This window comes from Pholis gunnellus, assembly GCF_910591455.1.
Source record: "Pholis gunnellus genome assembly, chromosome: 1".
Classification (NCBI taxonomy): Eukaryota; Metazoa; Chordata; class Actinopteri; order Perciformes; family Pholidae; genus Pholis; species Pholis gunnellus.
The window spans coordinates 6,965,632-6,991,830 of NC_136528.1; the positions used below are offsets into that span (position 1 = coordinate 6,965,632).

The 26,199-nt window shown below is 40.8% G+C and overlaps 2 protein-coding genes across 3 annotated transcripts in view; one reads left to right on the forward strand and one right to left on the reverse strand.

Annotated features, from left to right (window-relative positions):
- Window positions 1-225: 225 nt before the first annotated feature.
- taldo1 (transaldolase 1) lies at window positions 226-11,236 on the reverse strand. The gene is made up of 8 exons (XM_079183340.1): window positions 11,050-11,236; window positions 7,688-7,811; window positions 6,687-6,794; window positions 6,005-6,136; window positions 4,598-4,773; window positions 3,067-3,264; window positions 885-1,030; window positions 226-739 (listed from the first exon to the last, which is right to left on the reverse strand). Exons 1-8 carry the CDS (start codon window positions 11,147-11,149, stop codon window positions 707-709), a joined length of 1,017 nt encoding a protein of 338 aa, XP_079039466.1. The 5' UTR covers window positions 11,150-11,236; the 3' UTR covers window positions 226-706.
- A 3,653-nt stretch (window positions 11,237-14,889) lies between these two features.
- Window positions 14,890-26,199, forward strand: part of tspan4a (tetraspanin 4a) — a gene marked incomplete at its 5' end in the record, with an annotated part of 116,465 nt that continues 105,155 nt past the window's right edge. The window contains one exon of one of the 2 annotated variants that reach the window (XM_079162076.1): window positions 14,890-15,015. The remainder of the gene's footprint in view (window positions 15,016-26,199) is intronic. The other variant, XM_079162077.1, reaches the window with a different exon arrangement.

A 26,199-nucleotide genomic window follows, 5' to 3' on the forward strand; every position in this document is an offset into this window, starting at 1 on the left:
TCTGCAGTGTTGCGGTGGAGCTCCGCCTAATGTGGGCAGACAGAATGACGTTCAACTGGCTTGGCAAGAGACGGTAAAATAAAAAAATAAAAATCTTATGACGTCTCAGGAAGCTTTTGTTAAACTGCTAAAATTAATCCCAGTTCATCTAAACCTTGCTGCGTTTTCTTTGTGTCAGACACCTGTTGCAACTCATGACCTGTTGACAAAGACAAAACACAAATGTAATGACTGAGATTTTTATTCATTGAAAGAGCAAAAGATTATCTTCTGAGGAATGACGGACAATCTTGGTCTTTTATCGAACTCCGGCTGTTAATCCCCCGACAAATTGTGGTCTTTTTCCGCCCCCCGAAAGAAAAAGGTGCTCATGGTCTAGTAGTCGCGTGATGTTACACGCCTCATTTCTTCTACAAAACGTTTGTCCCTTTCTGGTCAAATTTCTAGTAAAAATACAACTATTTTACAGCAAATCCACACAAGCATCAATCACCATGTATGTATGTTTGGTCAGAAAACAAACAGTTAATCTCAGTCTAAGAGAGGACCTCCGGTCAGGACGGGGCTCTCTGGAGTTTGGTCAGATGAGGAGAGGGGAGGCCTTGCAGCGCTTTGGACCTTCTCTCGGGTGGTTGGAGACAAAGACGGTGGCCCGCTAACTCAGTTTACCTCCCGTCGATGCAGCCGGAGATGCCAGATCTGTGCATTACTTGCCGTTTTTCACGTTGAGCATTTTCTCCTGTTTTTCAGAAGAAAAGAACCAAAAAGAGTCAGCAAACACCAACAAAATCATCTTTAAACTGACTGCAAGGAAAACAGCACGTTCTTAGTACGAGTGTTCAAGTCGAAACAAACATTCAAACACCAATAAAAACAAAACAAACTTTGATCATGGTCTCCAGCTTGATGGCGTCAGCAGCGAACTTGCGGATGCCGTCCGAAAGCTTCTCCACGGCCATGCGGTCCTCGTTGTGCTGCCAGCGGTACTCCTTCTCATCCAGGTGGATCTTCTCCAGATCACAGGCCTTGGCTGCAGACACAAACCATCGAGGTCAAGCTGGAAACATGCGCATCCTAGTCTTTAAGCTTTTACATGTAGTTGGAACGTCGCTATCACTTTCCCCCCCATCTCTGGACAGTGTCGACACAAAACTTATGACTTCAAGACGACACCCTGACTAAATATCTCAATAGCACGGCAAAAAGTTAACAGAAAGATTTATGAAATAGAAACATGGACTTAACATTTTTTTAATTATTATTGTTAAAATTATTTCCTTGCTAGTTAACCTTCCATTTTGAGAGGAATTAAAAAGAAAACTCATTTGTAACCAGATATTACAACACAAAAGTTTAAAGTGTGTGAAACAGCGCCCCCTGCCTGAACTCAGTAACAGTTCAGGCAGACAGCGGTACTGCAGCACGGGACGCTGCAACAGGCTTCCAAAACCAAACCACACAAACTTCAGATGAAGTTCTGTGAGAAAGGCAATAAGTGTGACTGCTGTACACATGATAGTGTGGTGACTCTCCCAATGCATTTACTGGCACTGATAGAGAGTATGTCAATGGAAGAATAGGCGGGAACACCTCACCCAAAAGCATTCAGATTTCTCTGTCACATAAATTCCTTTTCATACGTCTTCCTCTCGGTCGTGCAACAAGAGGCATCAGCATAAGAACAAAACAAGAGTCATAAATAAAGCAGACAGCTAAGATGTAATAAATAGGTGAACTGTAAAACTAAAAGATGATATACGAGCCTGATCACAATTCCAGGTTCATTTGGGATTTATAAATTTAACACTGGCAGACGTATGTGAAGTTTGATAAACCAGACAAGTACATCTTCTCATTCGTAGGTGTGTGGATTCTCTGCTTTTACTTTCATAAACGAGACCGCAGGACGAAGGAACTTCTTACGAGATAAATGGCAAACATGTGTAAAAGTTAAACTGGTCTTTGTGCTGCAAATAGGATTTTAAAAAGTGAGCATGTATTCATGATCCATTAATCAGATTTACATCATTACATTTATAACACCATCAGATTACTTTAGAGGGGAAATAAACAATGGGCCTTTAAATAATGTGCGCTTCACAGTCTTATTCTTTCCTTAGGAACAAAAAACTCCTGCAGGTGGATGCGTTGCTGATATAGCTGATGTTATCTGATGAGAAAAAAAACCTCCTGAACCTCTAATTGTCCCCCTCTACGCACCACGAGACACTTTAATAACAGGAGTCAGTGCGACATTGTTTGCACGAACACAAACTGTAGAGCAGCCGGTGCACAGAACCTATAAAAAGATGTTCCAAGACGTCATGAATTCACTGTAGGAATGTCTCGGTCTGATCTTCTAAGGTCGGCATGAGAGCAGCGGCTGAGCGCTGCAAAAAAAAAAAAAAAAAAAAAAAAGGTACGGTTAGGACGGTACCGGTGTATTTCGGTACCGTCCGTGCTTCAAAGCTGCTTTGAGCTCGTGTTAGGAAGTTAAACTTCTCTAATATCTATTTTATATGGCTGTACAAATGCCTCCTTCAAAACAACTGCATGTGTCACCAAAAAAAACCCTACATTTTACAACATTTGATTTGAACACATCATGATAACGTTATATTCCTTTGCCCAATACTCATATTACTGAGCAGAGCCTGAACGCACCTTTTTTATCTCCATACTGTCGGCAGAAGGTCCTACGGTTCCTCTGAGAAAGCATGGATCGGAATGAATTACAATAGAATGAGTGTCTGATTAAGTTCGTTGTTCCTCCACGGCGTATTTGTGGACTTGTAGTTGTGATAAATCCCTCACAGACGCATTTTGGGTCGATGTAAAAACTATCATTTGGCGGCAGCACACATTCAAATGTGACCGAAAACAATATCACGATATAAAACTTGTCAGCGTTTCGAGCCGCAGCCGACTGATCGGTGCGTCTCAAGGCTCTACCGGTCAGCACGGTGTAATCGAAACTCATACCGAAGGGCAAAATGCAGACCCTTCTATAACTTCCACCACAGGTGCGGCCGTTTTCTACTTTATGCTGACCACGGCTAACGGTACCTTTCTCCGCTTTGAGCATCTCGGTGACGGCGCTGTGGTCCTGGCTGAGCTCCGCCAGCAGCCCGGGGGAGATGGTGAGCAGGTCGCAGCCCGCCAGCGCTTTCACCTGCCCCGTGTTCCTGAAGGAGGCGCCCATCACCACGGTGCTGTAGCCGAACTTCTTGTAGTAGTTGTAAATCTTGGTCACGCTCAGCACACCTGGGAGAGGAACATTCAAACAAACAGAAGGACGTTTTCTTAAGGAGAAGACATTTTAAAAGATGAGGCTCCTCCTCCTTGTTGAATGAGTTTGGTGGTCGGGGTGGAAAAATTTGCAACACTCAAAATCTGATGACGGATAGTTTAACTTTTACAAAACAATACCTTAAGAAGCTTCTTAATATGTTGTAATTGACTGCTGCTCGTTCAGGCACACAGAATTATGTCAAAGACCCTTTTACAGCTAGCGGCAAGATGACGTCATGATGTTAGCTTGAGGAAAGGCGAACACGAATCACTTCACAGTAGAGGGTCGAATTAAATCTTGGTGTGTTGTTGGGTGCCTGAAGAGATATCGTATTCATTTGAGATGATAAAACTGATTCAAAGCCGTAGCGAGCAGCAATGTCAGCAAAGCGTTTTCAGAGATGGAGATCAAATGTTGATATAGCTAACAGGTTAGCTTAGCTTTTATTAGGGAGATGGACCACTGTTGGGCTGATGTTCAGTGACCAGTGTAGCATGAGAGCCTGGTGGAAGTAGCCAGCTAACTAGCTTCCATGCAAAACTTGTTCATGAAAATACGATAGCAAAGTGCTTCTCCACTCTGTGACAACCGTGTGTGGGTGAAGAATTACTATGTACAATTTTTTAGCTAGCTACCTTGCCAATTCATGTACATATTTAGAAAAACTAAAATGTTGTTTTCTTTTACAAAGCAAGAATTATAGTCTGGAGAAATGGCGACGGCTTTTGCCCCGTTTGAATCAGTAGGGAGTAGCGGCCTAAACGCTGCGGGGAGAGTTTGTAGCGCGTGTGCTACTGTTGGTTTTCCTGCTAGTTTAGCGTAGCGTGCCTCACCAGAGCACACTGTTGTTCTTCCGCAGTGGGAGTGTCAGACAGCATGTTGTCAGGTTCACCGAGTTAAGTCTTTTCTTTGCCTGCTCCAGTTTTGTTATTTTGATGACTCGCCAATCCATTGGCACAATAAAACTAATCTGGTGTCAACAACATTTATGTCTGGAGCAGCCAGTCTAAAACTAGATCAACAGCATTCTCTGCATGGCACCTTTTATACATCACGTGCCCTTCAGATAACGTGTTTGTTCCCTCATGTACAGCTCTGGATTGCCGGTCACTTGATCGGCCAACAACGCGACAACGGCTGCGTGACTTGATGTGAATGCAGCCTTCAGCGAGGCGCCAACATCTTGGTTGTGTGCCCAAAAATAGATCTAGCCTCCTCATTTTGCTCTCAAAGTGCTCCAGATTGATGCATTTGACTTTAGAATGTACACATTTTTTTTTCAGCCCTGCAGGAACCACCGATTACCTGGGTCTTCGTGTGGCTCGTAGCTCGCGCGGCCGGTGTTCTCCTTGTACCAGTCGAGGATGCGGCCAACGAAGGGGGATATAAGAGTTACTTTTGCTTCTGCGCAGGCCACAGCCTGCGCGAAAGAGAACAGCAAGGTCATGTTGCAGTGAACACCGTGGTCCTTCTCCAGCACTCTGTAGAGGAAAACAAAAATCACATATACTTCATTTAAAAAATAAATAAAGAGAGAATAAGAATCTGAGACGATACAGTTCTCAAGGTGCAGTGTTTCTGGTTGAGAGAAATTTCCGTGAAGACGGCTGTTTATTTTGAGAAGACATGCATGCAACGAGCTGAAAGCGACACGTGTTGCTGAAATTTCGTAGGACTTTTTCGTAAGATATCCTACAAAAAAAAAAAAACATTGTATAAACATTAGATGCAGAGTGCCATTGATTGGCAGAAAGGTGAAACGTGTTTCAATCAGGAACCCGGATGTTTGGTCGGGTCTTACTACGCGGTTCCTCTGATATCCTCATATTCTCTTCTCCTCACGAGGATAATATTCTCTTCTTCCATGTGCCTGAATACTGTTACTACATGTTAATGCACACAGCAGCTGTAGAGTTAATTATTAAGGAACTCCGTCGTGTTTAAAAGGAAACATTATGTATTGCACAAAGGTCGAGTGGAGGCGATGAGCAAACGCCCTGAAATCAAACATTACATAAAACGCTACCATTAAATGTGTCACACAGCTACCGGACATCAGCTTTATGGCGTACAAAATGGATTAAGACTGCGACAGCTTTTATTGTCAGTTGATTCAGCCACTGAAAATGTTTGATTAATAAAATTGTGACCCTATATTTAAGAGTCTTGCTAGAAATAGTGCTGTTCCTGGTAGGATTTTATAAAGAACACTCTTATCGATGCTCCTCGGTTCTGTTCTTTATCGATAAATATAAAGAATGTCCTCTGATGTGATTCACTGTCTGCTGGTAGAGGGAGGAGCGCTGCTCTGTCTCAACCAGCAGAGAAGTTTACAAGCATTTTGAGACAAACTGAGCGTAACTAAACACTTAGGACGGCAGACAGACGGCTTGTTTTAGCTGGTTCGTTTGTGTATCAATACATCATTGGCTTTTCACCCGTGAAGGTTTTATTTCGCTTTGAGGAGCAAAAAAACATAGTCAAAGTTAAAATGACTTCACCATCTCCACCTCGTGTGTGCGTGTGGACGATAGCGCAGTGCGATAATTTATTCCACCAAAACATTAAAAGTACAGATCCGGGTTCAACCCTAGTTCCTGGGCGCTTACATTAATTTCATGTCTCAGCTATACAGCATTATTAAATCATTTTAAAGAATTGTTTGGGTGCTTGTATGCCTATAATATAGCATAGCTCATGTTACACGCTCACCTGCCGGCCTGGATCCCCTCCCAGGTTGACGACAGCTTGATGAGCACTCGCTCCTTACCGATGCCAGCTTCCTCGTAGAGAGCGATGAGCCTCAGCGCCCTGGCAACCATCTCATCTTTGTCAAAAGACAGTCTGTTGACGAAGAGACATTGTGCATTTCAACAATTAGCTGCATTCCATCTTGAGACACTTGTTTTGGTTCACCGTAGGCAAAAGAAAACAAAAACATGAATGTTCCTATCTAGAGCCAGGGTTTGGTTTGTCCCTTCTGGGCTACTGTAGCAACATGGAGGCTGAATCCATGAAGAGGACCGGCTCTGTACGTAGATTAAAAAGGCTCATTCTAAAAAGGTAACCAAAACACAACCAGTCAAACTTTCAGGTGATTATACTCTAATGAAAACTTACTTAATATTAAATTCCATTCATGCCAATAAATGCAACTTTAAGGAAATTCCATTTTTGATTTGAGGACATGAACTATAACGTAGCTGGAGATTAAAGTATAAAGTGTGAAGGTATTCAAGGTAAAATCAAGTTCTTCCACATAACAGTGATGAAATAAACAACATTTTTTCTGAATGACTGCTGTCTGCACTCAGTTTAAGCAGCTCTCAGTCTCTGTGTGTTAATTAGAAAAGAGTTTCCTGTCATTAGCACCGTGTGACATGTTTGCACCTACCTGGCGTCCACCTCAGTAGAGACTCGGCCCGGGACCTTCTTGAGGATCTCTAGCCCGAAGCTCACAAACAGCTTGTCCATGGTGTTGGCTACCTGCTCCTCCTCAGTTCTGCACAAAGAACATCATGAGCTGGTTAACTTAATGTCAGTTACACGGAAAAAGGGATTGAATGGACATTGTGTAGTTATTCTACTCAAACAATAAAAAGGTGCAAACATCAAATCAACCATCTCCAAACACCAAATGCAGTTTTTCATGTTTAACAAACACATTTCATGAGTCTACGAATTAAAACAAACCTAACAAAATTCAAGGTCCTAAATTCTGGTTTTAGTCGACCCAGATTTCTTCAATCTTTTTATGCTGAATGACTTACTTCCAACGACTTAAGAGCGCATTTCCATTAAAAATGGTGCTTTTGAGCGACTCTTTGTGTAGAACGTCACTTTTGCAAATCTGTCGATTACATCAGCAAATCGATTAGTTGACAAAATGTGAGTTAGTGTTGATCTAATAAGAATGTATTTGGTTGAGGACAGCCTTAGCGCCAACATGCACTAAAAGGCACAAGCACTGTCGACAAACGGTCTAAATTTGAATATATATTTTAATTATATAAAATGATTTGAAATAAAGCTGCACTAATGCGGCTGTCCGCCTGGCGTGCGCCGCTGACTGCACACGTCACTTTGATTAGTTGAAAATAACAGCATGAGTTATGTTACAGCATGTAAACAAACCACGAATCTCTCAGCTGTGTGCTCGAGATCAGACTGGAGACGTACTGACAACACATCTAGTAGTGTTGTGTTTACTGGAACTGGAGATACAATATAGACTGAAGCAAGTAGGAAACTGTTAACAGAGGAACTGTGCAACATCTTCAAAAACACATACAATGTTCCCTTTGACTTCAAGACCGTTAGTATTCATGAGTAATTTCAACAATTTACGACTAATTGCATCATTTTAGGGTTCTTTGGTTTAGCTCAACATCTTACCCGCCTTTGGCGATGCCGTATTTAATGGCCTGGTCCACCAGGTGCTGGTAGGCCGGCATCTTGGCAGCAGCCAGGATGAGAGACGGGTTGGTGGTGGCATCCTGAGGCTTGTACTCCTCGATGGCTGCAGGACGGCAAGACCGAGCAAAGTAGTTAAAAGTCACATACAAAAACACCCACAGCCTGGTTTCTAACAAATGTCTCACACATGAGAACATCGTATCGTACTAATACTTTATGACCGTTTGTGCATTCTTTACTAAATTAAAATCTACAAAAAACAAGAGTTAAATGCTGCTCTGTAACACATTTAATAAGCAAAAACAATATTCTGAATTTATTACAACTAAACCGTTTTAATTTTGTTTTTATTATAATCTTTCATGATTTCGTATGTAAAACCATCCTAATTCTCCCCATCAGTGTCTTTACCGACAGACTAAATTTAACCGGTTGAAGCGACAATAAGCCGCTGCTGTCAGATAGAAAATGGCGCCATCTAGTGTGTAGAGACACGTCTGTACAGTCCTCAACTATTCACAGAGACGGAAGAAGCGGATGAAAAACAACTCTTCTTCTTTTGATATAAAGAACACAGTTTAACACAACCTCCAGTCATACAAAGGCTTAAGTAGGGCAATGATTAAATAGTCTTTTGTTCATTTGTAAAGACTGATTATATGCTGCTGGGAATTCTTAAGACTTAAACTAAAAAAAAATCCTTACTGCTGATGCTGCAACTAAAGGAGCTAATCGAATATTTAGTGCTGAAAAATCTAATTACGACGATTAAGTGAAAAATAACAAATTGACTCGATGAATAATCGTTACGATCTGCTGCAAATTGTCACAAGTCTGGAGTAAAACGCCTTCCGTGACCTAAAGAACTGCACTTTGAAAGCACCCTGTTTGCAGCTCACAGGACAGAACTGCAGGTTTTAGTTAAACGTGCGCGAGCGCCTCGCCCTGAAGCACCGTGGGTTTTATTCAGCGCTCCATTGTTGCTGCAGAATCCAGTCGGTGCTGCCAGCTCGTCAGCAGAAGCACAAAGCTCGCCTGTTATCTCCCCCCCCCCCCCCTTAAAAAAACAAAAAACAAAGCGAAATGGGATCCTTCTGCAGGTCAGTGGGTTTGGAGTGCTGCTGTATTCCAAAACATGGGGTCTGGCCTGTCTACTACCTGGGGCATGAAAAAACATAATTTAATAACCATCCCAAATATATTTCTACTGAAGATGCACATCGACTATGAAGATATATAGCCTGACGTTATGATAGAAAGCTTAGAACGAAAAGATTGTAAATAATATAACGCTGGTCTGTTGGTGAGAACGCTGACATGAATGAGCACCAACTACACTCCAGAGACGTGTGAGCACCGTCTCGTTAGCCAACTAAAAGACTTTCCACGTTGATGAATGTTAGTCATTCACAGCAAATCATTAAATTCAACTTTATATTCCCAATAACCATAAATGACCACAAAATAAAAATAGTCCAAAATGTAGTTAATGTCAGTAAGATTACTGCTTTCATCTGAATGTGATGTCAGTATGCACACTAGTGTTGCATGGTATAAACAACCCATCTTATTAGCATGCATAATAAACCAGCAATAACTGTGTAGGACAAGTAAGCCGTTAGCAAGAAGACTTTCACAAACATTTACAGGTTCCTCTCGGTCCTTCTCCATTTACCTTTCAAGCTACTCCAGGCCCCCCCCCCCATATGAAGAAAGAGCTGTTGCACCATGTTTGACCAAGTTCCTGCATGTCTTATGTGAAACACAAGTGTTGCAGCTTGACTTCAACGTGTCTAAACCTGCAGCCAGTAAAACGTTACAACATTCATGCAATACTTAAGAGTCTAAAATAAAAAATGAAGCTGGTAAATCTCGAGTAACCACTCTTCTTATCGCCATAATCATCTTCATGAACTTGTTTTTTCTAATGACGCGCTGACAGAAACAATCACAAAGCGAGAGAGATGATCTGATTACATTGTTGGATCTGCAGACACGGCATTTGCTGGCAAGTTGTAATCATTGCTCGAGTTGAGATGAGTTAGATTCAACAAGCTGCAAACAATTATTCCCACAGTCGTTCAAAAATCGGTCGGTTCATTTATTGATTAACTGCTTTTTAGTCGATGAAGATGTTAGAAAAATGACCCGTCTCTCCCCAAGAGTCTGAGTCTTCAAATTGTTTTCTGTGCATTAGACTCTAATGTTATTGCTCATTTGTATTTGAGCTGTAATACTCAATTATTAGCTCGTCAGTTTACTGTAATAAACTTTGAGTTGCACAGAATTTGTATGAAAAAGTAGTAGAATGTGTATAGTACTTGTACAGATAAGTATTGTCCATCAAAATCCAAGCTCTGAGAGATGAAAAGCAAACACTCACTTTGGAGAAGATAGACAGGCGTTTTTGTTTGAGGATTAAATTAAAACAAATCAAAATGGTTATTTTAACTAATAATAACAGCATTATTGGACTGCAAAAAAAAATGACACAGCAGATTGTGTCAGTGCCTATTCTCTATATGCATGACTTAAAAAAAAAAAGAAAGTGTCTAAATTCCAGTAAAGCCAATGTTTAATTTAAACAAAGACTTGTTTATGCAAACCCCCCCCCCACCCCCCACCCTGCTGTGCAACAAGAGGAAACATTAGAGTCACGCCTGGCTGTCACTAACCAGTTCTGTCGTGTCATTGTGAGTCTGCAGGCTGCAGGATGAGGAACTATATCTGGTGGTTTTGCATCACACTGTGTGATTGTGTTACTGCACACACACACACACACACAGTTCCTTATTCTGACCCGTTGAGAAACGCGACCTTTGACCTCTCGGTGTCGCATGAACGAGAGAAACGAGGAAGGAGAGAAATCACCCTGTTGCGTGTGTTCACGCAGGTTGCACAGCAGGCAATAACTTTACGTTTCACCACCACGCACATGCGCAGTGCATGCAAGTTGTCGCTAGTTGCAAGATTTAATTCTTTAATAGGGCTAATGTAAACAAAAGTGTAATAGAATAAGCACAGGTGTAATGTTGTTAGTTAGCATTGTTTGCTGATGTGGCTAACGTAAGTAGCTACTGATACCAAGTTAATAACAAGTAATCGGATTATCAGATTGTCAATTTTACGTAGTTAACGTAACAAAAGTAAAACTATCGTACAAACCTCATAGGAGTTGGTTAGCTTCACGGGTAGTTAGCTAACATTAGCATTTCGGTTTAAAATGAATGAGATTGATGCTAACGTTTGACACGGAGGTCATTCACACTAAACGCTCAGTTAGTTAGCATGCTAACCGAGCTAGCGTTAGCATGCTATTGGAAGCAGAGTGCGTGTTTTACCGTTAAAGTCTCCGGTGTCTGCCACCACCACGGTGTGCTTCTTCAGCTGGTTCAGCGCGGACTCCATCTTCCTCCGTTTGTCTGGTGACAGCGTGGACATGATGAGCACAGACAGGGGACCCTTTTTATACACAAACAGCACGTGAGAGCACGCGGAATGTCAGAGAGACAAGGGAGCGCGCAAAGGAGTCAGCGGGAACGCGCTACGGACAGATTAGACCTCAAGGAAGCTCGTGCAGAACAGGAAGTAAATTACTGTAAGAATAATGACAAGAAACAGATATAGGAGTATTACAAATCTGATGTATTACAGATTTAACTATGCAAGTCATAGTTATATTACATCAAGTGGTGGAAGAAGTACTCAAATAGGTTACTGCATTTAGACCTGCATTAATAAGGACAAGTACACAAGTACAAGCATTACAATATCCTTAAGTACCAAAAGTAAAAGTGCTCATAAGCAGCATGGCCAAGTTCAGAAGATTATAGTATTATGATTAGTGATAAGTATTTGGCTATTAGTGTTGCAGCTAGAAAAGGTTAGTTTTAATTACCTTATGTACTTCCAGGTGGCTTAATTCATTATAATACGTCATGATTTATAAATGGATTATACTTTGTATTAATAATCAGAATTTTCAAAGTTACTTGTAACTAATGTTATCAAATAAATGGAGTCCAACATTCGCCTCCAAAATGTAGTCAAAGTATAAAGTATAAATGGAAATACTCAAGTAAAGTACAAATACCCCAAAATTACACTTCAGAATACTTCAGTAAATGTACTTAGCTACATCTCACCATAGGCATGTCTCATATAATATGCAACAGGCCAATGAGGTAATGCATCGACGTCTAAAAGTAGTAATAACGTAGTATAAAAGTACTCCATTACTGGTCAAAGTCCTGTATTTTAAATGTTACATGCGTATAGGAAGTTTTGTTAGCCCTTATAATGGAAAATGTATATTGTTATTTATTATTACAATAATGAAATTATAGCAGATAAATTATCATGTGTTAATACAAAGCCAAATTACTTTCAAATGACTGAACAAGCGCAGCATCTACACATAAAAGAAGACACATTTGCATTTTGTATTACAAGTTTTGAAGAACTTTAGATGAATATTCAAACATTTGACGAGTCAGAACTTTGTTGTTTAAACAACAGGTTGTTGTTTTTTATGTTCATATATATATACTTTTTATATATATATTTATATTTGTACATAATAGATGTTATATGCTTACCTCTGTTTTACTTTGTTGTCTATTTCTGTGTTTGTACGTTGAAAGCAACGGAGTCAAATTCCTTGTATGGGAATGCATACATGGCCTATAAAGCTGATTCTGATTCTGATATAGAGAATGAAATGGTCCATCTTTGCTCTCTACTCAGCCTTTCTTACCCTCAGGTGTGCATATACAGGCTATGAGCTTCCTTTTAAAAATGCCTTCCAGGTATCGGCAGGTCGTTATCGGTCATTTTATCGATCGAGTCTCCTCTCTGAAAATCACTGGTACAATAAAGTCTATTGAAGGAATTAAGTTGCAATCTTGAATCTTTTACTTGCTATGCGATGGCATTTAAATGACTCTGTGAATCGCAGAATACCACATGAAAAATGTAACATGTGGTACATGTGATAACACAAAGAGTACAGCCTGCTGTGTGATTATCTCAATAACTGTTCTGAGGCACCCGTTCCTGAAATATCTCCGTGCCCTCCGGTAACAGCTACTTGAACACGACTCTTATTTGCAATAATATGGGGACAATTTAATTTAAGAAACTATTACATTTGCTGTGATTGCCTCGCGCACCTTTCAGTTTATGTGCCTGTATTAAAAAACGAGATTTCAGCCCTCAGGCTCCAGCAGCTTAATGATGCTGTCACTTACTCTAGTACCACTCTTGGAGGTCTCATTCACTGATATTGATATTTAACAATAATTTCTCTTTTACAGTAATTACAGGGCGTTGATCGTTAGCTGAATGATTTCAATGAGCTTTGTACTTTTCCATGTGTGAAAACCTTCCTTCAACAAACTATTTCTACCCCAAAAGCAAAAATAAAAACCTCCGTCAGTGCAGTTGCAGATACATGAACTTTGTGATCTCTTCTCTTTAGTTCTTTTTTTATCTTCCCAGAGTGGCAGCTTCGTTATGTTAAGGTTGTAGGTCTGTGCTTATTCTTGGGTTTTTTTTTTGCTCTATGACATTGCTTCCTGCATTTAAACGGACAGTTCACCCCAACGTCAAAAATACCTATTTTCCACAAGCCCCATTGACTTTGAGTCGAGGGAACCAGAAGTTCAAAAATGCTGACTCATTCCAGCAGCACTCTCTTCAGCCATCGGTTGGATTTATTTCTACTTTTTACTTTTTATTCTTCGGTCACTTGCAAAAACCAAGAATGCGAAAGCTAAAATGCCAAACTCGAAAGAAGTCTGATTGTATAGAAGTCTATGAGAAAATGACTCTACTTCTCTCTTGATTTATTCCCTCAGTAAACATTGTAAACATGAGTTTATGGTCTCAATCTCTAGTTTCAAGTCTTCTTCAATACAGCATGATGTTCATTTAGTACATTATGGTTCATTTAGAGTCAAACAGACCATAAAGCAGGGGATGCTTTAGGGCGGGGCTACTGTGATTGACAGGTCTCTACCAGAGACGTGTCTGGTCTGTAAATAGTTTGTTGTCCGGCTCTTGCCTGTATATAAAAGCTTTACGTTTTTTTATATTTATTTTAAAACTATTTTAAAACAGTTCCTTGTATGTGTCAATGCACTTGGCCGATAAAGTTGATTAGCTGATTCTTAATATCGCCTCATCACACAGGCCTTAACATCCATTTATTTTATCCCACCAATATCTATAATGAAAAGCTCAGTATAGACCTGGTTTCACCGTAAAAGTTGTCGACAAGAACAAAAAGTCTGTTAGAAAAAAATTCGGTGCGTGTTCACGGTCCTCAGAGGATGAACCATACTGTCTTTGGTGATCTTCTGACTTTTTCTTTTTAACATCTCAGCATGTGCTAAAGGGATTAACGCAAAATACAGTCACCGTTTCTGAATGATGTTTCCTAATCACTTAGATCCCCTGACTTTGAGGTTCACATTTGAGGTATTTTTGTCATGAAATTTGGTGACTTCTGTGATCCCTTAACTTTTCATCACGGCGCCATCATCAGAATCAAATGATCACATTTATACAACTCTTTGGCTTATGATGAAGTACTGGCAAAATAAATGACATTCCCATCAGCCTCAGCTCTTTGTGTTTAACACGAAACACAATCATGTTATCGTTGTTAACATGCTGACGTTAGCATTCAGTTCAAACCAACAAGGACATTTGCTGTTTTGCAGTTTTTTTGTTGTTGTTTGAACTCCCAACGTTAACCACGTGTTTACTGCACCCGTAGTGTAGCGTCACAGTTTGACATTAGTATGTACTAAATACTTCTCCTTTAATATGTGGAGCTGTGGAAATAATCTGTCATGGGAACGCGATGACAATATTACTACTCTAATGAAAGAATAATTTGCTTAGAATCCACAGAGCATGTCCGTGGACGTCTGCTTGTGTTTGGTACAAGCAGCCTTTTGTATTCATCAGATGCTGCTTTTTAAATCGTCGCCTTAATCAGAGCCAATAGCCTGTAAATTACTTTTTGCAAATTGTCAGTGGCAGCTCCACAAAGCAGGATTGTCTTACATTAAGTGCGATGGCTTTACTCACCACTGGATGTCGACCTTTTGCTGTTTTTTTTCTCTCACATGTGCACGTGCATTCATGTTGAGAGAGAGAGAGAGAGAGACAGAGAGGGAGAGAGAGGGAGAGAGGGAGAGAGAGAGAGCGAGAGGGAGTCTGTGGAGAGAAACAACTTCAGAAGTTTTGTGATACTCTGAGGGAAGAAGAGGGAGAGCCGGGAGTGAGATAAGTGAGTGGTAAGTCATTTCTCTGTATTTAAATGAGACTAAATCCACTAACTCTTATTCCTGACTTCTCTTCTTCTCTACTTCCTGTCTTTGATTCTGTATTCCAGCTCCGTCACTGATGTCAGTGACCTTGTTTTAGAGCTTTAACTTTGATAAATAGGTGTGCTTTTGCCGGCTGAGTTTGTCTAATTAGAATGGATAAACTCCGTCCTGGTTCCATTTATCTTGCGTGAATCGGTGACTGAATGTTTAGTTAAAGGCTGGGATTACATTAATCATACTTGAGCTCGCTCTCTGTGATTTGACTCTTTTGCATGTTTTTTTCCCCAGCTTGTTAGTTGTTGTCTACAGTTGTTTTATGTTGTGATTGTGCAAATGTGGTGATGTGGTGAGAATGAAGCTCTCTGATTGGCTGAGGAATGTTTCCCCCGGGGGCCTCGATGAAAGACAGAAATAAACTTGTGGAGAAGAACAACATTTCAGAATACCGACCATTCCTCCGGTGATTCCCTCCCATCAGTTTTCTTTTTCTTTTTTTTCTGGAGTTGTTACAGGAACTTAAGGCCTCAGTGATTTCTTGAAGCCGTGGCTGGCTGGCAGAGTGCAGAGGAAATCACTGCCGTACAATGCGCCCTTATGTTAGGTTAAAGTCTCCCACATGGAGCTGCTCCATATTACATGTGGCACATTAAACATTTATGGCAACGTCAATGTAGGCAGCATTGAAGGGGTCTACACTGGAAACTGTTCAAACAGAACATGCTCCTGTGGCCCGTGTTGTTTTGTGGTGTGTATTTTTTTATTTTATTTTTAAAGTAGGAAAGTAAATCTCCCATTTGTTACAGAAAGATTTTTTTGATAGATTTTACGGTTTGTTTTTATTCTCGACTGTCGAACACGGAGACATGTTTAGTGAGAGGTTTCACATTTTGATGTGCCACTGGCAGAAACCACAACAGACCAGAATGCAACGCGGCTACAAGACATTTGAATAAGAAGCAACACGTTGACTTTTTTTCTCGGCTAGAAAAACTCTCACTCTGTACGGAGCCTCTGCGCTGAAGAACGTATGTTATATGAACAAAATACATCAACGTTGAGATGCATTATGATAACGCATTAAAGTCCTTTTCCGATGTTTTTTGTAGATGTTGATTTTAGTTTTTCCCAAAGAGATGGTCCTCTGTATTTCAATGAAAAGTGATTAAAATAGACGAGGAGACTTTAGTAAAGAATTCAATTACATCACAATTCTATGAAAGGTAACTCCTCATTTTTCCTGCCTTTTCCGAACAAATTCCAGCAACACGTGTCAATTTATGCCCGTTATATATGCATACGGTCTTTTCAAAATAAACCTCTGTCTTCACAGGAGACTCAGCTAGGTTCAGGCAACAAAACTACTTAGTTAGGTTTCGGAAAAGATAGAAAAATACTCGGTTTGTTTGAGGAAAAGTTTGTCGTTTGGGTTGAAATAACTACAGAAGTGCTGTTACTGAACTACGCCAGTTTCGTGTCAAATAAATCAACGTTGACGGGGAATAAACTGGGTGAATTATAATTTTTTTGTTTGACCCTTCCGTCATCCCTCCTACCCGCCCTGTGTGTGCTTTAGAGGTCTTTATACTTCCTGGTTCATGATGACGTGGATTAATTGATATTGTGGGATGTCTACGAATCACAGCGTATTGTTTTTCGTATAGAACGCTGGATGGGACCAGCCTGCACACATTGATGATTCAGACTATTGAAGGGCACATGTTCCCCCTCATTAATAAACCCATGCTCTATATATAAACCTAATGACTGCTGCTCATGAAATCTCCAGCTCTCGGTGACAGTCAGACTGCCCTGACATGTTCCAGGATGTGCAGACAGACACAGCAAAGAGAGGGAGACAGCTTCCTACCCCCCCCCATGTCCTCCCTCATGTCATCAGCTTCAGTACGGCTGGAGCTGATGACTCTGCTGGCAGCTGCCCACTGTTTACGCTCAGCCTGCAATCACTGGCCAAGACCAAACCTGCTGCCGATACACTCTTTTTTTTTTAATTGCCATGGCGTTTAATGGCATTCCAGCTATTTTGACGGAAGCGGTGAAAATATGTTGGAGGTGTTTTCTTCAATCGTTTGTCCAACGGGAGCTCAACTTGTGGGCTTGTCTAGGTGTGGCAACTCCCTGGATAATGGCCCTGAACACTGGCTCTACTGAAGGTGGATATAACAAGGCTGCATTGTGCTGCAGGTGTGTGTGTGTGTGTGTGTGTGTGTGTGTGTGTGTGTGTGTGTGTGTGTGTGTGTGTGTGTGTGTGTGTGTGAGAGTGTGTGTGTGCACTGCTCTGCTCTGAATTCCCCCAATTTCTCCCCAGTCCTCTGTTCCTTCAGGAGCCTACATTTCTTTTTCTTCTTTTTTTGCCAGATTGCAGCCAGCCCTCTCTCCCCTTTGTTCCCTCACTATATTTCATGCCAGCAGTTTTTAAGCTCACTTTTCTCCAGTCCTGCCAGAAGACGAAAGAGCTGAGAGGCGTACAAATATATATATACGTAAATGTTCTGTTGAAAATAAGTAACATACGCAAGGTATTTCTTTAGTCTTTGATTCTGATCTTTCTGGTAGAGGGAATTGCATGCGCACACGGATGAAACAGAGACAGTATCTGAAGGGAAATCAGGAGTAAGGTGACATAAGGTGATTGAGGATGGAGGGCCGGTGCACTGTGAGAGGTAGTGCAAAAACACAATTTCTAGCAAAGAAAAAATCGTTATCCTTGGATGAACCTTGCAACACTGCAGACCATCACCATCACAGTAGATATGAGATACCACCAAGTAATCATTATGAATTAATAATTCGGCCAACAGGAACTGTATTAGATAAGAAACTGGAAGATTAAACTTTGATGGTTGTTCTAGGTCGAACGAGGCAGCAGGAAACAGTGAAGACAACATTTACACCAGGCAGCAACCTCCTTTTTTGAAAAGTGAAGCCAAAGCTTCATGTGTTAAAGCTGCATTCTCTCTAGTGTCCACCAGGGGGCGACTCCTCTGGTTGTATAGAAGTCTATGAGAAAATGACTACTTCTCTCTTGATTTATTACCTCAGTAAACATTGTAAACATGAGTTTATGGTCTCAATCTCTAGTTTCAAGTCTTCTTCAATACAGCATGATGTTTATGTAGTAAATGATGGTCCATTTAGAGTCACACAGACCATAAAGCAGGGGATACTTTAGGGCGGGGCTACTGTGATTGACAGGTCACTACCAGAGCCGTATGTGGCGTCTCTACGTCACTCCTCCACGGTTCAAATATGGCAACTTCTGTTCACTGATTGGAAAAAACCAAGATGGCGATGGCCAAAATGCCAAACTCGAGGCTTCAAAACGTCTTCAGAGCAGTTGAAATATTTTTGGGACGATGGTGAAACGAGCTGCTATAACAAAAGTAAACAACAACAAAGATCTGTAACGGTCGATACGGATCTTCAACAATAGTCAATCGTTATCGTCAGCATTAAAAAGCGCTAACAGTGAAGCTCTTAAAGTTATATTTTCTCCAATTTCTTTCTTTCGTGCTGGTCTGATCTATGATTCAAAACCAAGATTCAATCCAAACCGTTAGTTTTATGATCCCTCGGACCACAACTTGTTATGTAGAAACTTAACGTTTTGGAAACATACTTAACCTCCCAACCTCGAGTAACGAGTGCAACTATTACACAATGTTTAACCATGACCAGCTCCAAATACACTAAACCAGCCTGAAAATGAAGAACATCTGAAACCATGAGAGCCGGAGGAGCAGAGACGAATAGTTGCAGGTAGCTGATACTACGCTATGATTGGCCAGTCTGCGTTCAAGGGGCGGGACTGAGCGAAAGGTAAATTCCACTAATAAGGAAGTGCTACTCCAAATTAAGTAGATACAATCCTTTTTTATTCACAATATAATAACAATATTCTCATCCACTTGTATATATTCAACTCTATAGGCCTAAATGTATTGTATATTTATATAAATGTACCTTTCTTCCATTCGGGTCATGCAGGGGACAGATTTGTTTGAGGTTGCCCTCGACAATGAATAAAGAGGAATGAAGAGTGTGTTTGACAGCCAAAGTCACAGCGACAATAATTCTGCTCTCAACTGTACACACTTGATGTCTCACACACACACGGTTGTTGTGTTGTTCTCCCACTTGTCCTCTCAGGATGCGAGGCAGCAGCACGGCCTCTCACATTTTGAAGGGTCTGTTTTGTCCCCTCTGTTCCTTCCTCGTTGAGAGCTCTGCTGAGATGTCGCTGCCGAGTGAAAACCACAAGCCCATATAACCGCACTCTTTTCACTGCTGCCGACTCCCAGTCTCACGCCCCGTTTAACACAGAATAAAACCAACACAAGGCAGGGTTGCCCCCCCCCCCCCTCCCCTCACTGTATTTCTTGATGTTTCCTCCACTAGATCTCATTCTGCCCACCATCACTTACTCCCCCTGTCTTTATATTCTATTTAACTGTTTGGTTAGAGTGATTTGGGTGATAAAAATAGCAGCAAGCATTGACATTCTGTGTATAGTTCGCTTTAGCCTTCTTTGTGGTGCAACGACTGCAGACTAAGCTTTACATGACATGTAATTTTGCATCGCATGGGGAGTTTTTAAAACACGCAGGCGTCACACACAGTCAAAGTATTTCCTGTACATTTCTGTTTGTATGGTTTAGGTTATATCTTTGCTTCCCTTTCATCAAGTGCTTTCTCTCTCTACATGTTTCTTGATATGATGAGTCTGAAGTAAGAGCTTGACACTCATTTACACTCATTTCCGGCAGCCGATCGCGGCTGACCTTAATGGATTTGGTCTAACTTTATAGAGGCTGGCTCCCTGGACGCAGATCATGCTATTGCCTCAGAGGGAAAAATCAATTGTCATGACTTTAAAATGAAGAGCTACTGTTTACTAGATGTGGAGTACAATGGCTTTACAAACTTTCTGAAACCCCCATGGCGTCCTGAAGTGTGCCGCACTGAATTCAAAGTGAAAAAAAAGAAGTGATTTGTTGTTGACAATCGGCACAGAATACTTTTTAATGAAAAATGTAGCACAGCTTTAATTCTTTTGTTTTTCCCCAGTTCTTTAGTTTTTATTATCCCATTCAAACACAAACAGTTTGAGGGTGAAATTACAGCTTCAGCTCTTCTTAGATGTGTCTTTGTTTGGTTGTCACATCTGGATTTCTTTTCAACTGTTCAGAAAGTTTGCAGTGTTTCTCCAGCTCAACAGGGAGCCTCTGTGAACAACTATCTTCAAGTCGCTGCAGAGACTTCGAATAGGATTTATTTAAACCTGTTTTCATTGGGTTTTTCTGCTCAGCCACTCTATTTTGCATTACGACTGTTTCTCATGCAGGTTTTAAAATGAAAAGCTGTCCCACACAATCAGTTGTAGCTTCTTATTCCAAGTTTTCTGTCAAATATTTCTTGATCTGTCTTAGTCGTCTCAACGTCTAAACGGATAAATTAAATTGAAAATGTTTAAATTGGCTCTCCAGTCTATCACAGACTAATATTTTAATGCCTCCTTCGCACATCGATCCCGATTCATTACTGGGATAACCTTTCACTTTTCACACATGCACTACATTAGGGAACATTTCTGCACCTTTTCACACATGAACAGACGGGGCAAGGGACAGTTCAGCAGATGGTGCTAATGCAACACTTAGTGATGCCAAACGCCATAAAGCTCAACAGAAGAAGAAAAAGATGGGGAAAGGCTGGAGGTACCATAGCCAGTGAATAAGAAGTGGATGTAGTCGTCGAAACGTCACCCATTGGTTTGTGGACTGATGTTTTGAAGCCTTAAATGTGGTGATTTGGCCATCACCATCTTGTCTTTTTGCAACCAGTGAACTGAAGTTACCATATTTGGACAGCAGAGGAGTGACGTAGAGACGTGTCTCTGGTAGAGACCTGTCAATCACTGTGTAGCCCCGCCCTAAAGCATACCATGCTTTATGGTCTGTTTGACTCTAAATGGACCCTCATTTACTAAATGAACACCATGCAGTATTGAAGAAGATTTGAAACTAGAGATTGAGACCATAAACTCATGTTTACAATGTTTACTGAGGTAATAAATCAAGAGAGAAGTAGAGTCATTTTCTCAGAGACTTCTATACAACCAGAGGAGTCGCCCCCTGGTGGACACTAGAGAGAATGCAGCTTTAAGACACTTCAGCATTGGCTTCACTTTTCAGAACCGGAGGTTGCCGCCTGCTACATACAGAGCAGGTCCTCTTCAAGGAGCCGGTCGCCATGTTTCTACAGTAGCCCAGAATGGACAAACCAGGGGGGAACAATGTTGTTTTAGTTTCCAGGGCCAAAAAACATCGAAAACTTCTGTTGGTCTTGACGAGCTGCCGTATTTATTTCTGCTCAAACTGCAGCTTCCACTTGAAATCCTCAGCGCTTAACTAACTCTATTCTGCCTCGCTGCCAACTTGTTTGCTCACATTATCCCACAAGATCAATTTCAGTTGGCTCCGATCTGCCACCTCACCACTAGGTGGCTACAAATCATAAACACTGCACCTTTAAATAGGTAATAATCACTTTTGTGTTCCCCACCTAAACAAACATGCAAACAAAGGTATTTGGTAAATCTAAAGAGATTTAATGACTGATTTTTTGTTAAAATTTCATGGCTACTTCACAGTCGTTTTTTAAGAAAAAAAATTGTGGTTTGTTTGGAAGAGTTGTACTAAGAAGAAACACTGTAGTTGCATAATGATGCGTCCCGCTCTGCTCGTTAAGAAGTTAGTTTTTAATGTTCTGTTCTCTCTGAATCTTGCAGTCATCCATTGGATCATCCACACTGGTGCATGTTGCGTCTTATTTTATTAGTCATTCCATCTGAAGTGAACACAAGTCGACAAGTTACTTCAAGTTGCAGAGAATCCAAAAGGCGTTTTAAGGCAAATTGGATGCGTCCAAATATGATGTTGTCTTTGAACAACCATCGCCTCAAAACATTTCCGCTTTTCATTTTTAATTAATTTGTAAACAACTATGAGCTAAAAAGAACACACTTGAACATTTGTGGGTTAGTTTGTGCCGATCACAAAACAAAAACATCTGATTACAACCTGTTTCAGATGAAGAGAAGGGGAGTTGTGTCTTTCAGAAGCTGTCAGTGAAGTAAAACAACCATCGACCGCTGAACTTCTTCAGAACTGCTTGAAGAAGAATCTTGAATGTGAAAAGAGTCTGAATCTTTTAAGCATTTTATTTTCTTTCACAACTGCTTTGAGCAATCACACTTTTAGTACTGGATTGTCTTAATTAGCCATATTAAGTGGTGTCACACTGAGAATGCTGAATAATAGCACAGATTTCTTTTCATGCCATTATGGCTTCTTCCAAGTACGTCCCCATTCAGCTCACAGGCGCTAATGTCACACATCATTAGCCCCAGTTAGCAGTAATTCTTCTGGCACTGTAATCAACCCTCATATAGACGCCTTTGTTGACTTGATTACTGTGCCCTTTGTGAGCTCTGCTCCATCCTGGCCAAACTTTGTTTATCATCATATGGGCATGGATGGGTTACTGAACGGGCCTACTGGGCTCAGGCCCAAGTATTCAGAGAGCCCCTGGGACAGAGCATCAGTTTGAAGTGAGTGTTGCTATTTGTTGATGTCAATCAAAGGATTACAAAGAGAACTTACCAAAAAGAGTTTAATACAACCACAAAGAGACACAAAACGGGCACAAAGAGGTGCCGAACGACCGTAAAGAGACTTAAAGCAATTAAAAAGCAACTGCAAAGAGATGCAAAACTGTCTAAAGGAGAAACAAAACGACCACAAAGAGACTGAAACTGAAATAGATCAAAGACAAACGCGAGACAAGTATAAAGTGACATAAAATGACCACAAAGAGACGCAAAACGACCACAAAGATATGCCAAATGTCCATAAAGAAATTCCAAAATAGTATAAAGAGACATAAAATTACCATAAAGTGACACAGAACGACCACAAAAAGACACAAAGCTATTCAAAATAACCACAGAGAGACGCAAAATGACTACAAAGAGATGCAAAGCTAGTATAAAGAGGCATAAAAGGACCATAAAGACACACAGTATTACCACAAAGATGCAAAATGACCACAAAGAGACGCATAATGACCACAGAAAGATACAAAATGAGTACAAATCATACAAAACGAGTATTACCAAGAGACGTAGAGGGCTTTTACATGTTTGGGCCCTTTGTTTAATAATCTGGACATGTCCATGCATACGCATATGCATAGTGATGAGGTAAAGGAAATCAAATATCTTTTTGAACTCACACACACACACACACACACACACACACACACACACACACACACAGTGTGGAGAGAGAAATGCCTATGCTCTTATTTGTTGTGTTCCTCTGTAGTTCTGAGGTATAATTAACATTCACAGTCTGCCTCTCCGTACTCCACACTGACTCGTTCTCATTGAGAAGTTCACTTCTTTACTGCCACAGCCTGCGGATTAGTTGCCATGGAGACAAAACTGTCGAGAGTCAGCAGGAATACGTTACCGATACTTGTGTTTGCTTTCTCCGGCGGAGGATACTTTAAGGAAAAGTTTGGAGAGGTGTGTTGACGGAGGCTCGGCAGCTCTCAGACACTCTGTTTCTCCTCTGACTGTCCGTTCAGCTTTTTGCTCTGCGCTTTGGTCGAGAATTCCACTTTTTACACCGAATGTTTGGTGATTTATTCATCAAAAGCCAAACGGAGGGCTTAAAAACAAACTGTACAATGCTTAAAATACAGTAGTGAGAAAAAGACCTGAGTCCTTGCATTAATAACCTGATAATTCCTTCATGAATTATTCACTAAGAGGAGCTACATGTTTGCTTTATCTGCCCAGACAGTATTATTCGCGCCTTAACCTTGAATTGTTTGCTTATTAGCCAGATTAATTAGCTGATATGTAGTCTCGGTTAGTACTTCAAAAGAATAGATAAAGTGCTGCAAATCATATTCAGAACAAAAGGCACTGCAGCACAACAGATAAAAACGCAGCCTGCATGTTTTCCCTCATAACAGGAGGATTATTAACAGACAGTAAGGTGTTTGTGTTTCGACTCCTGTGATTGCAGTTGACACAGTGGAGCCTCTCTGCTCCCCGTTGATAACGGAGATACTGGAGATACTGGAGATACTGGAGTGGCAGCACGCAGTGTTGAAGTTGGCCACCGGGAGCTAAACGAGCCATTTAGTGGGTCTGTGGTGAAAGGACAGGCCTGGATGACTCCCCATGTGCTCATCATGCTTAGGGATGATGGAAAATACTAACTGGCTGAAAATAGATAAATGTCTTATATGAATGTAAAATGTGTGCAGCGTTTGTGGAATAAAACAGCCTGACTATCCAGCGCTCCACTCTCACCATTTGGCCCTCATTATTTCAAGATACTAAGTCCTTATTTTGGGAATTCAAGACATTATTTTGAGATACTAACTCATCACTTTGAGATACTAACTCATTATTTTGTAGATATTAAGCGACTAAGTAAGGCATACCCCACATAAAACATGTGCATTGTCGCATGTCGGCCTCATCAAGTCTCTCGACAGCATCAGAAATATCTGCTTTTGCTGTATTTCACCTCTAATTGACTCGCTTCTATTCTTCTAGTCTCATCGTTGTCACATTGTCTTCACACAGCAGTCATTGTCTTAAAAACAGCACATCAGTCAAATGTGTGTTTGGAGTGTTTCAATTAATTTCCATGCACTAATAAAGCCTCCTACCACATTCACATCTCGACATTCCTGTCTCACCACATTACGACTGCTCAGCTGACAGTCGCGTTGATAATAATGAGCTACGGAGGCGTCGCTTGAAAGAAAGACTAAAAATATCCACTTTGTCCAGTTTTTCCAAGACGTAAACGCAGTCAACAAAACATAACAACACGTATGAATGTTTCACGATGCAGGAGGGAGATATGAAAGCCTGTTTGAGCTGTTTTTTGTTGTTTTCATCATAATCATGTTTTAGTCGAAAGAACGGCGATACAGCAGAACACATCAACCGCTCGGTACAATGAAGCCGTCTCCTTTAAAGAAAGAATGATCCTGTTCAGTGAAACATGTAATTTACGTCCAGAAAAAAACACTCGCACACATTTGATGATCAAACCCTTTTTCATCTCTGTGAGCAAGTTATTTACTACGCAACACTGATCGCTGTTAACCATCTGACCCATGCTGCATGGGGGCAGATCAGCTGCTCGTCCAAGGGTGGTACAGTGAGAAAAATTAAGACTTTCATTTAATAAGAATGGAGCTTCCCATCATTATCCCTATTATAGATACATATTATGTAGTTATAGTGGAGCAAGCAGGTGGTAATGACACTCAGGAATGATCTTCCTCACTGTAACATTGCCAATGGGAAAAAACAGAACACTAAGCGTAATTAAACACATTATTATTGAATAATATAAGGAATTATATTTGATTATGCTAAGGTAACCAACGCCAGGCATAATGTGTTATTTTTGTGAGCTGTATTGTTCATTTTCCCAATTTACATCATTGTAATACAGCATTTTACCAAGTGATAGGTTGACTTTATTCAATATTAGTAGATATAATATTATTTTACATTAGCGTGCCAATATTAGCTTTGGCATTTGGTTCAGTTAGCTATGCGACCAGCTCACTCCCAGTGCATCAAATACTGCAGTTTGGTCGGTGCTCCTCGATGTCTGAAGACGGCACGCTGAGGCCTCTTCAGTGTCAAACAAACACAGACCACAGTTTGTGTCCCGTGCAAAAACTTACGGTCAACAATGAAATTTGGTAAAGTCACGCAATTCGCTTATCATGGCTAGACGCCATGTATGGCTCCGGTAGTGACCTGTCAATCACCATGTAGCCCCGCCCTAAAGCATCCCCTGCTTTATGGTCTGTTTGACTCTAAATTGACCATCATTTAATAAATGAACATCATGCTGTATTGAAGAAGACTTGAAACTAGAGATTGAGACCATAAACTCATGTTTACAATGTTTACTGAGGTAATACATCAAGAGAGAAGTAGAGTCATTTTCTCATAGACTTCTATACAACCAGAGGAGTCGCCCCCTGGTGGACATTAGAGAGAATGCAGCTTTAAGGGACTTC